Source organism: Doryrhamphus excisus, linkage group LG8 (genome assembly GCF_037039965.1).
Source record: "Doryrhamphus excisus strain RoL-2023G ecotype Guam linkage group LG8, RoL_Dexc_Guam_v1.1, whole genome shotgun sequence".
In the NCBI taxonomy this organism is placed as follows: Eukaryota; Metazoa; Chordata; class Actinopteri; order Syngnathiformes; family Syngnathidae; genus Doryrhamphus; species Doryrhamphus excisus.
In genome coordinates this window covers 9,873,739-9,883,877 of record NC_136364.1, presented here as the reverse complement: position 1 = coordinate 9,883,877, position 10,139 = coordinate 9,873,739, and the positions used below count along the sequence as shown (strand labels likewise).

Below are 10,139 nucleotides of genomic sequence, written 5' to 3'. Positions count from 1 at the left end.
TCATTGTTGACAACAGGCCACCTGTTTGACATCTTCTACATTTGCTATGGCTTGTGTTGTGCTAGCTAGGCTGCGGCCGTATCGTGGCTAATATGTCTAGTTATGCTAGCACTAACACAACGAGCACAACATTCAGTGACTTAACATACAACCGGTATGAATTGTACAAACGTTTATCTATTAAATGATTCACTTCATAGACAGTTCGGCGTAAACTCTCGATGTGAACTATTTTAAAGGTACCTTTTTGTAAAAAAAAAAAAAAATTCAGGTCGACCGACGTGGAGATTTAAACAGGTAGAGCGGGAGAAACCAACGAGTTTAACATGAAGGGGGAGAGGGGTGTCAGCATTGCACCATGTTGACTTAGTTTGTCCACGTCATTTAACACGTGGAAGTGTGAGAACTTACATATGTAAATTAAATACGCTCACATTTTTAAAATGGGCTCGCCGCTGCTTAATGAAGTGGCCACTCCTTGCGTGTACTGCATACGTGTGTGGTTCTGTGGGAAATTCCACTAAAACAATCGATGTCGCAACACTGAGGAGGAGCTTTTACCGGAATACGCTCAACCGTCATCTCATGCACACACGTTTTACCTTATCTTTTTATGTGCTTTTGGTTGTTCATTTTGAACTGTCAGCTCATCTTTCAGGCAGCAGCGTGTGTGTGTTCATACGGGAAGTGGTTCAAGACTGTCGGTGGGACGGTTCGCTCTACACCGAACACTTCATCCCGTCCGGACTTTGAGTTGCTGGCAGACTAGTGTTCCCAAGATGGGGTTCATGTAAGTTCAAGTTTATTTTGCCCTATTTCTCTATGGGGTCTGGTATTGTTCACTGCCTCTGCAGCTTTTATTGAATGCCTTCATTACACAGTGCACAGTTCTTTGTGAAGTACAGGGGCGTCGCTAGGTTCTGAGGACAAGGGCTGCTTAGCCCCCTGGAGATGCACAGGATATGAAAGAATGTAGTAGACATTAAAATATAATGATACAAAAAACAAATAACGAACAAGAACCGGGACATAACTTTCCCACTTTGGGACAGATTTAGTAGAGATACTCAACTGTTTTAGGCCACCATTAAATTTACACAAGTACACACAATCTACACTGCAAAACCACTGCTAAGCTTTGCAACCATTCTGTCCAGTGGACAGTGATCAATTATATAATAATTATTACATTATTAATTAGCCTATTATTACTACTATCATCATTATTATTATTCTGATTACTACTACTATTAGTAGTAGTAGGCTAGTATTTAGCCTGCTTATTGGCTTGCTTATTAGCCTGCTTTTGCCCTATTATGAGATTTTTTTTGTAAAAAAAAAAAAATCACAAAAAAATCAATAAAAAATATCAAATTATTTAGGGAGGGTTGAAGGCATCCTAAAATAGGCCTAATGATGCCACTGGTGAAGTATATGTGCATTTCACTTTCATTTACAGTACATGCAAGTTACTCGTCAGACAATTGAGCCACAGCTCACTGATCCTCTGGTTGAGTTTAGAGTGAATGTGATCAGCAGCAAACTCCTTCATTGTCTTTGTTTTTTATCACACAATTATAATGTGCATTTTTGCCGCAGCATGTCCCTTTTTTCTGTTGACATTGTCTCCTTTTGCCGTTTTATTCTTATTTTGGGGGTTACTTTAATACTAATAATGTGCCGTGGGCTGCAAACAGCCCCTAATGGCGCACATTGGCCACTCCTGGAACAGTAAAAGTAAAAGCCATGTGACATGCATGAGGATGAAGTGCATTATCATCCATCCATCTCATCGCTATAACAACCTCTGATTTAACGCAGCATCAGCAGTTGGTGCATGAGCATAGCACACACATAAACACACACACACACACACACACACACACACACACACACACACACACACACACACACACACACACACACACACACACACACACTTGGGACTGCTCGGAGTCAGGCCGTTGTTCGATCCTCCTTTGTTGCCAGTCATGAGTGAAGACTGTGCAATAAAAAAAATGTCCCATTGCAGGGCAGCCTTCATCTTCACCCTTGTCTGCCTCTCTGTCGTGGTTGCCATGGTGACACCAGCCATCCATGAGTCTAGTGACCCATCAGGTAGGTGGCAAGTGAAAATAAAAATTTTTATAGTCTTTTGTCATCAAAGTGTACACCACTAATGTGTCCAACAATATGACATTAAAGTCACATATACATAAATGATATATTTTTCGAAATATATTTTTATAGTTTAAGACATATTTTAAGACTTAAATGAGACTGGTGCTCATGTTTTGCCATAAATGTGCTCTCTCTGGGACCTGAATGCCAAGCAGAAGGGAAGTGACATCGGGGGATAAGAGTTTAGTTTGGTGTGGCTTCCTGCAGCAACAGTAGCCTGTGTTTTCATTAGTGCTTGGAGGATGTCGTTGATTGTTACCAGCTTGTAAAACCCTTTGAGGCACTTTTGTGATTAAGGGCTATACAAGTAAACTTGACTTGACGTGATTATTGTGCCGGTTGGGAAATCATTTAAAACTGGCATTACAGTAACTTTACTGACACCTGGTGACAAGTGCAGAATACTGTGTCTTTGAATGCATCTTCTGAATGCCTTATATGTGTACCTTAGTTCATTTAGCTGAAAATGCTTAATTTAGGCAAAAGTTTCCTTCAATAAGCTTTTTTTCTACTAATAACACGCTGTATTCAATCACAGAAAAGCATGATTTGTTCATATAGTTTGGTGAAAACGTAAATGTGAAACGACGAGGGGAAAAAACACAGTGTTAATAGTGTTGCTCTATAAGGTGGCATCGCCACCAAGTGGCCTGGCATGCACATTATACCCTTTAAAATGTAGAAGCATTTCTGACAAATTTGAGGCACCAAAAAGTTAAAGAATTAAACTTAACTTTTTTACTAGGTTGGCCATCTCTGTGTGGAGTTTGCATGTTCTCCCCATGCATGCATGTGTTTTCTCCGGGTAATCCAGTTTCCTCCCACATTCCAAAAACATGCTAGGTTAATTGACTCCAAATTGTCCATAGGTATGAATGTGAGTGTGAATGGTTGTTTGTCTATATGTGCCCTGTGATTGGTTGGCCACTGGTCCAGAGTGTACCCCGCCTCTCGCCTCTCTCATGTTATTTTTGTATGCTCCATTTTTGTATGCTTTTGTACAATTATTTTCTCAAAAATATTAAGCAAAATTTGGGCTTGGTTTTAGTTCAACTCTCCATGTCACAAACTAGTTAATTTGCCCTGCACTGTATCATTCAGTGAAATTGAGTGCTCGAACGAAGCACTCTACGTTTTACAGACTCTGTAAATTTCCGTGCTTTTTAAAAATTATTTAGTGAGATTGATAAATAACCCGCCAAAGGGACCAATGCCAGCAATTTGACGTAGGTGAGAAACACGATTGAATTGTACGGGAAGTGTGTATCAATAACTTCCATGCAAGTCCTCATTTGTAATTACTTCACATTGTTTCTGCCTGTAAAACCATGGTAATGGTTCAATTTCATTTGAACATGCATCAGGTTACAATGCAATGCATCACATAATCAATGCACAGTTCCAAAAGGAGCAGGGAGAAGCAAAGGTTATTCAATCCTATACCCCTCTATCTGGTGCTTTTACAATCAGTACCTGTTACATTTGTTCACTCCCCTGCCTTCCTGGTATGATTTGTTTTTTTTACACATACAGAAGTATAAGGTGATGTAACCATATAGTGACATCATCGTAACCATAATAACCATCAAAATAGTGCTAAATAACAACAAACAGCAGGACTCGTTCAAGACTCTTCCTTGTATTTAGCAAATATCAACTGCTTGTATTGTTTCTTGTATTCACTCATCCTTGTGCATTTTTTGAGTTCTTTATTCAATTCGTTCTATATTCTTAAATGCTATAGCTTTAACGTTGTTCTAGCATATAGTAAGTGTTTCAAGTTTACTAATCGTAATCCTCTGATTGCGTACCTTTCTAATTTTGTTATTAGGATGTCATGATTGATTGTAACAAAAGCTTTTGTCAGATCCATGAATACTGCAGCTGCACACTGTGATCTATAGCATCTATAGCACAGTTAGCTCTGTATCTGTACTGACTTTCAATGTTTTGTTTTAAGTCGGACCTTCAGTAACAAATGAATGATGAAAACTGAGGTACTCCTGTATGTATCTTGTTAAAATGTTTAAACTACATCAGTGAAAGCTTCATTAAACACTGAACATGTATGCACACCCCCACCCTGATGCCCCAAGAGACCGGGGCTGTTTGTAATTGTAATGTTAGGTGTGTGTGTGTGTGCCTGTGCGCGGAGTGATGGCGAGTGTAGGTGGAGGGTGCTAGAGAGCGTTTTAATAGGAAGACAAATACGCCACATGGGAAAACTTGACAGGTCAATTACAGACACACACGACATACACACAAAGTGTGCAACCATTAATGGCACCACTCCTGGTCCTGCTCTCAGAGGCAGCCTGCTACGACTGGGGGGAGTACACCTCGGAGAGTGTCTCCGTTCTGGAGGGGGAGGCGGGCTGGCTGTCCTGTCCTCTCTTCCATCACCCTTCCCTCTACAACTACTCCTCCTCCCAGAGCGCCGGACAAAGCCTGGTGTGGTACCGCCTTCTTGACGGACACGATCTGGAGCAGCCAATCACGCACAGGTAGCATTTGAACCCTAGCTTGTGGCTGAGAAATACAGTGGAGCCCCAACGTTTGGTTCAACTTTAAAGGGCAATTTGTCCCTAAATAGTCAGTTAGGTTGTTCAGCTGTTTAGAGGTTGTACATAAGTGTTGTTGTGCCTTGGAATAAATGACTGGGTCAAGTGGCTTGTAAGGATTTTGTGTCCTTCTCCATTACCGTCTCATTCTGTGTTGCAGCATGCGGCTCAGCAAAGAGAGGGAGAGGTTGCTGCTGCAGCCGGCCTTCGCCAACGATACGGGCCAGTACATCTGCATGCTCCGGTGAGAACCACGTCTGACTTCCGTCTTTATCCTAGCACCCCACAATGCTTAGCTTTGAACCACAACATGATTGTGCTTCTCACAGCAACAAGTCGCACTGCAGTAAGATGGCCGTGCGTCTCACGGTTTTGCGGCGCGACGAGGCATCACCGGGCTCTGAATGCGATCTGCCGGTTGCCACGGCAGCAAGCCACGTGGTTATTTATTTGCAGAAGGGTGAGACGGTCAACTGCCCGGACTGGCAGGACGCCGCCAACATGTCCGACAGCCCACCCATTGTCACCTGGTACCATGTGAGAAATCTACTCCGTTTACACTAGCTCTATTTTTTTTGCAACGTCTACCAAAATGGGGGTTAACACGTGTGTGTCAGGAATGCCAGCAGCCTAATCAGTGGACCAGTGATCGTGAGCAGATAGGTGCCAGTCTTCAAGTCCACTACATGACTGAACCTTACCAAGGCCTTTATTACTGTCAAGTGCACTACCAGAGGGGGGGTCGAGCGCTGAACTTCACCAGGAGCATCAACATGACCGCCGTCTGTGAGACAGCTTGTGACACTTCTGTCATGTCACACAAACACGCAGTGAGGCTGAGACATGTCGTTTGTACTGTTTTAGATTCACCTTCACAACATGACAAGCCCAGCATCCTCCAGCCGACAGAAGACCAGATCTTCACTGTCAAACGAGGTGAAAGAAGTGCTCTGACAGGTTCCTCAGTATGCTGTCTGGCAGCTGTGATGTCACACTCCGCACCATCTTAAAAAAAAGCAATTTGAGAAATTTTGAGTGTCAATTTTGTTGTTCTTTCCTCTCCAAAGACTCCAATGTGCGTCTGGTCTGCAGAGGATATTTTCCCTACCTGAAGTCAGCCTGGGACATCTGGTGGACTGTCAATGGAAAGACGTTGGAGGAGCTGGCCGACCCAAGATTCTCCAGAACCAACCAGTAGGACAAATTTGGCTTTGTAATGGGAAAGACTTGCATGCGGTTTAGTCCTGGTCTATTATGTTTTGCTTGTCTTGTTTCCTCCTGTGGAGTTTCCTCCAGGTCTTTTGTTTTGTTTGCAGCCGGGTGAATTACGACTTTGGGAACCGCATCGAGGAGAGCGTATTGCTGATCCAGGACTTCCACTCTGAAGACCTGACCAAGACGTTCAACTGCTCCGTGAGCAACAAGCAAGGCTTCGAGACTCGCAGAGCTCAGCTAGAAGAGGAAGGTGAGACGCAGACTCTTTGTCTGCACGCAAACTTCCTCCAAGTTTTCATAGTAAAAGCCTGTAAGCAGACAAATTTTTAATGTGTTGCATCAGCATCTTTGCCCACGGTGGAATTGGGCTGTGGTCTCGCCCTGACATTGGTCCTCATGCTCATCCTCTTCGTGGTCTATCACGTCTTCTGGCTGGAGCTGCTGCTGCTCTACCGCTCCTGGTTTGGTACTGACGAGCGCTATACAGGTGAGCGTAACCCAGTCGTGTCATCATGTCCATCTGGAGAGCCAACTCTGTTGACAGACATCAATGAGAGTCCTTGGTAGTCGCTGAATTCTTCATCTTAGCAAGACATTTCAAAGTCATACTGGGAGAAGTTTAGTGGGAGAAATTGGGAAAAATCCCCCAGCCACGTCCTTGAGAGTTGAATCTGTTCTAGCAAAAAAAGGAGTGGACTGCTTGAACCCCAGATGAATCAATGTTGCATTTCTATACAACTTCAAGAGTGTTGCATGCCAAGGTTGTGATTTCCTGTGTAGATAACACAGTGTGTGTGTGTGTGTGTGTGTGTGTGTGTAGATGACAAGGAGTTCGATGTGTACATCTCCTATGCCAGAAAAAGTGAGGAGGAGAAGTTTGTTCTATGGACGCTTCGCAGAGTTTTGGAGAATGAGCTGGGATACACAGTGTGTATTTTTGACCGGGACAGTCTGCCAGGGGGCAGTAAGTTCACACTGTCACACATACACAGTCATCCATCCATCCCTCATTCACCCTTCATGTCCCTGCAGCCATCACGGATGAGACTCTGAGTTTTGTAGCTCGTAGTCGCCGCCTCCTGGTGGTCTTTGGTCCTGGCTATGCCTCCCAGGGCTCGCTTGCCCTGCTGGAGCTGAAGGCCGGCATTGACGGCATCATGGGCGGCCACCTGCGGGTCATCCTGGTCCAATACAAGCCAGTGCGGCGGCAGGACTGGGTGCAGGAGCTGAGGCGGGCCCGTGTGGTTCTGGCGCTGGTGCGCTGGCAGGGCGACAAGTCGAAGGAGCTGTCGTCTCATTTTTGGAAGAAACTGAGGTTGGAGTTACCTGTCAGGAGAGTGGGCCTGGAGGAGGAGGCGGGGCTTATGTTCTGTCAGAACAGACCCAGCAAACACACAGACCTCAAAGAAGCACACAAAGTCCTGAAGTAAAAGGGTAATTAGGGCTGAAGCTTGATTGGTTGACTGGGAGTTACCACCGTCAAAATCACCACCACCATCATCATCATCATCAGAGCAACAATAAATTGGCGTTTGTGTTTAATATTCAATGTCATCTTGTCTCATGTCAGATCCCTCACGTGTCCTGGTCCACACCATGCTGAGAAGTCGTCGCCTGCTCTTTGTCCTCAGTCCTGACTTCCTGGCTGAAAAGAGCTTCAGCCTGCTGGAGTGTCATCTGGGTCTAGACCTGCAGCGTGCCGGCCGGGTCTGCGTTGTCACGGTTACATACAACTCCGTCAGCAAGCTGCCCTCCCAAGAGGCGGCCCGACTACGGCAGGCGGCCTCGGGCGCCGTAACGTGGCGTGGGAAGCGATCTGAGCCACGGCGGTCGCGGTTCTGGTTGCGGCTGAGGCTGGCGCTGCCCATCCGACCCATCACTATGGGCAGGAGGTTGATTGACAGCACGTCCTCTCACTCGGACCTGGCTTCACTGGCAGCGCCCGGCACTCACATCCTAAAAAAGGCTGTGTCCAATCACAGCCACACAAACAAACGAGTCCCACCCAAAGGCAAAATGACAGCCACCAAGCCACATCGCAACAAGGACTGCTCAGTGTGTTTTGGATTTGTTACAGTGCCACAATGTAGAATACAAACACACAGCATGAACTCCTCCAATCCAATCAATCATCCAACCAAAGTCATGCTGCCAAACCCTCCCAATCATCTTCTTTGTAACTTAAACTCCACTCATCATGGCCCTAGGACGTTCATCTCCGTACAAACTGACTAAATTGATTTTATGTGTGCAACATTTAAGGAAGATCTGTGCATGCTGCTGAGGGATCTGCAGGAATTTTATGTTTTTAATTGCACGATTTTATTATCACATATGTTTGTTTCATCTTTATTGTATTTTGTTTAGTAAAAAGTTCTGTGATTAAATTGTTGCCGACTTGGACAAAGGAGCCCTCATGTCATCCTCCACGCCAATAGGGGGCAGCATGAAACCACAAATGTGTGGTGTCTAGCACCGATTCCAACAAACAAATGAGCTAAAGTTTCAACCGACAAAGTCTGAGTCCTTACTGTGTTGATAGGTGTTTTGACATTGGGGTGAGCCTGAACCACTTAAAAACACACATTTCCTTTGCCTCTTTTGCTTAGCTTGCTAGCATGCTATCATGCTATCATAGCGCAAGAAAGACAGCAGTGATGAAGTATAAATGAGTTAACCACTTCCAGCAGAAACCACTGAAAGCAGCTCGCTTCCTCTCTGCCGGCTCAGGTTTCTGACACAAAAGAGCTTTTCCACAGCATGGTACCTACTCATGTTGCCCTGGCGCTTCGTCAGCACTCCTTGGCGTCTTCAACATGTGAGGTCAGAGGTCAAGTGGAATGCTGTGTGGGGTAGAAGCAGAAGATGAGTGAAATACCGTTTTATCATGTGACATTAAGGGTAGCTGACTCAATGGCGGCCTCTAGTGGCCTACATGGCACGAGCAAGATTTTTAGCGGAATTTTCTATTTTAAACTAAATGTAGTTTCTCAGAGAGACGACATTTGAGCCACGGTAAACCAGGACTGGAATGTGGTAGCTGAGATCTACTCTCTGTAGACTGGATCAACTGGTTATTATAATTACAGTGCTTTACTGTATGTGTGTGTGTGCGCCGTGTCAAAGGTTGCCTCCATTCAGTTACACGCTTACAACACGCGTCTGCTGCTACTTGAGCCTCAACTAAAACACATCTTGTTCTTTTCTCCACTTTTAAGCTATTATACATATAAAGTGAAAGTGGAAAAAAAAGGTTAAGACTTCATATGAATGAAAAAATCTGATTATGAACCACAGTGTCTTATTATTTTCAATATATCGTATATTGGGTTGTTTATTTTTATTTTAGTAATTGTAGAGGACACTAAAGGACAGAGGAATAACTTGTGGGAGAACTTTTTTTCCTCTGTTACGGAACCTCCTGTGAGTGCTCCGAGATGAGGGAGGGATCACAGGAGCACCCACTACTCGGTGAGAAAAGCAATAGGCGCGCCTCTGTTGGAAAAGCCCACAATTTTTACATATTTATGTCTTGGTTTCACTGATTATGTTTTTGTCAGGCATTAAGACCCCAGTGTCCGTGATACATCCCAAAATATTGTGATATATGCCAAGGTCCATATCGCCCAACCCTAGTTTTAGCATATCTACACATGTTGCTTTACCTTAATGCAAGGGTGTAAAAGTGGACAAGGTGTCGCAATTTGTTCGGTGACCCTTCAACGCACCATAGTTTTTGTTGATTATTTTCCGGAAGACCGGGTGCGTATGAGGTGTGTTAAGCAGCGGCCAGACAGTCCCGTTATAAGCGAGGGCAAACAGGTAGCGACAAATTTAGTTGAGGCAGGCCGCCTGATGAATGAATGGGAAACACTGGACATGGACAAAAGGTAGGATTAAGTAACCACCATTTCAGACAAACATGAACTCAACCATTGATTGCTATTACCAACACGTGCAAGTGTGTTAATGGTTGAGCAGCAAAAGAAAGCATGCTGGTATGTATTTAGTCATAAAGACATATTTATCACATTAAGTAGCTTTGTTTTGATGCTCCAGCAATAAAGTATATCTGGAAGGTTCTACATGTGCTGTCTTCTTCACGCTGACTGATGTTGATGTTGCGTGTGCGGTCATGCTTTCGCCTCCTGCTCATTGCGTAAACAGTAACATTCACTTGCC

The 10,139-nt window shown here is 44.4% G+C and overlaps 1 protein-coding gene and 1 long non-coding RNA gene across 3 annotated transcripts; one reads left to right on the top strand and one right to left on the bottom strand.

Moving 5' to 3' along the window:
• The first annotated feature begins 438 nt into the window (after positions 1 to 438).
• On the top strand, positions 439 to 7,676 carry il1rap (interleukin 1 receptor accessory protein). Its single transcript, XM_078792789.1, has 13 exons — positions 439 to 790; positions 2,033 to 2,118; positions 4,490 to 4,685; positions 4,903 to 4,986; positions 5,072 to 5,279; positions 5,360 to 5,528; positions 5,607 to 5,678; positions 5,810 to 5,936; positions 6,059 to 6,207; positions 6,301 to 6,444; positions 6,778 to 6,921; positions 6,990 to 7,391; positions 7,528 to 7,676. The coding sequence occupies exons 1-12, from the start codon at positions 780 to 782 to the stop codon at positions 7,385 to 7,387; spliced, it is 1,788 nt and encodes a 595-aa protein (XP_078648915.1). The 5' UTR covers positions 439 to 779; the 3' UTR covers positions 7,388 to 7,391; positions 7,528 to 7,676.
• LOC144899648 (uncharacterized) lies at positions 4,336 to 9,659 on the bottom strand. Of its 2 annotated transcripts, XR_013627969.1 has the most exons (4): positions 8,729 to 9,659; positions 5,851 to 6,491; positions 5,613 to 5,747; positions 4,337 to 4,662 (listed from the first exon to the last, which is right to left on the bottom strand). It is a non-coding gene; the product is annotated as an uncharacterized LOC144899648 (long non-coding RNA). The 2 variants fall into 2 exon arrangements; XR_013627968.1 differs by lacking the exon at positions 8,729 to 9,659 and having other exon boundaries at positions 4,336 to 4,662; positions 5,851 to 8,579.
• Positions 9,660 to 10,139: the final 480 nt, after the last annotated feature.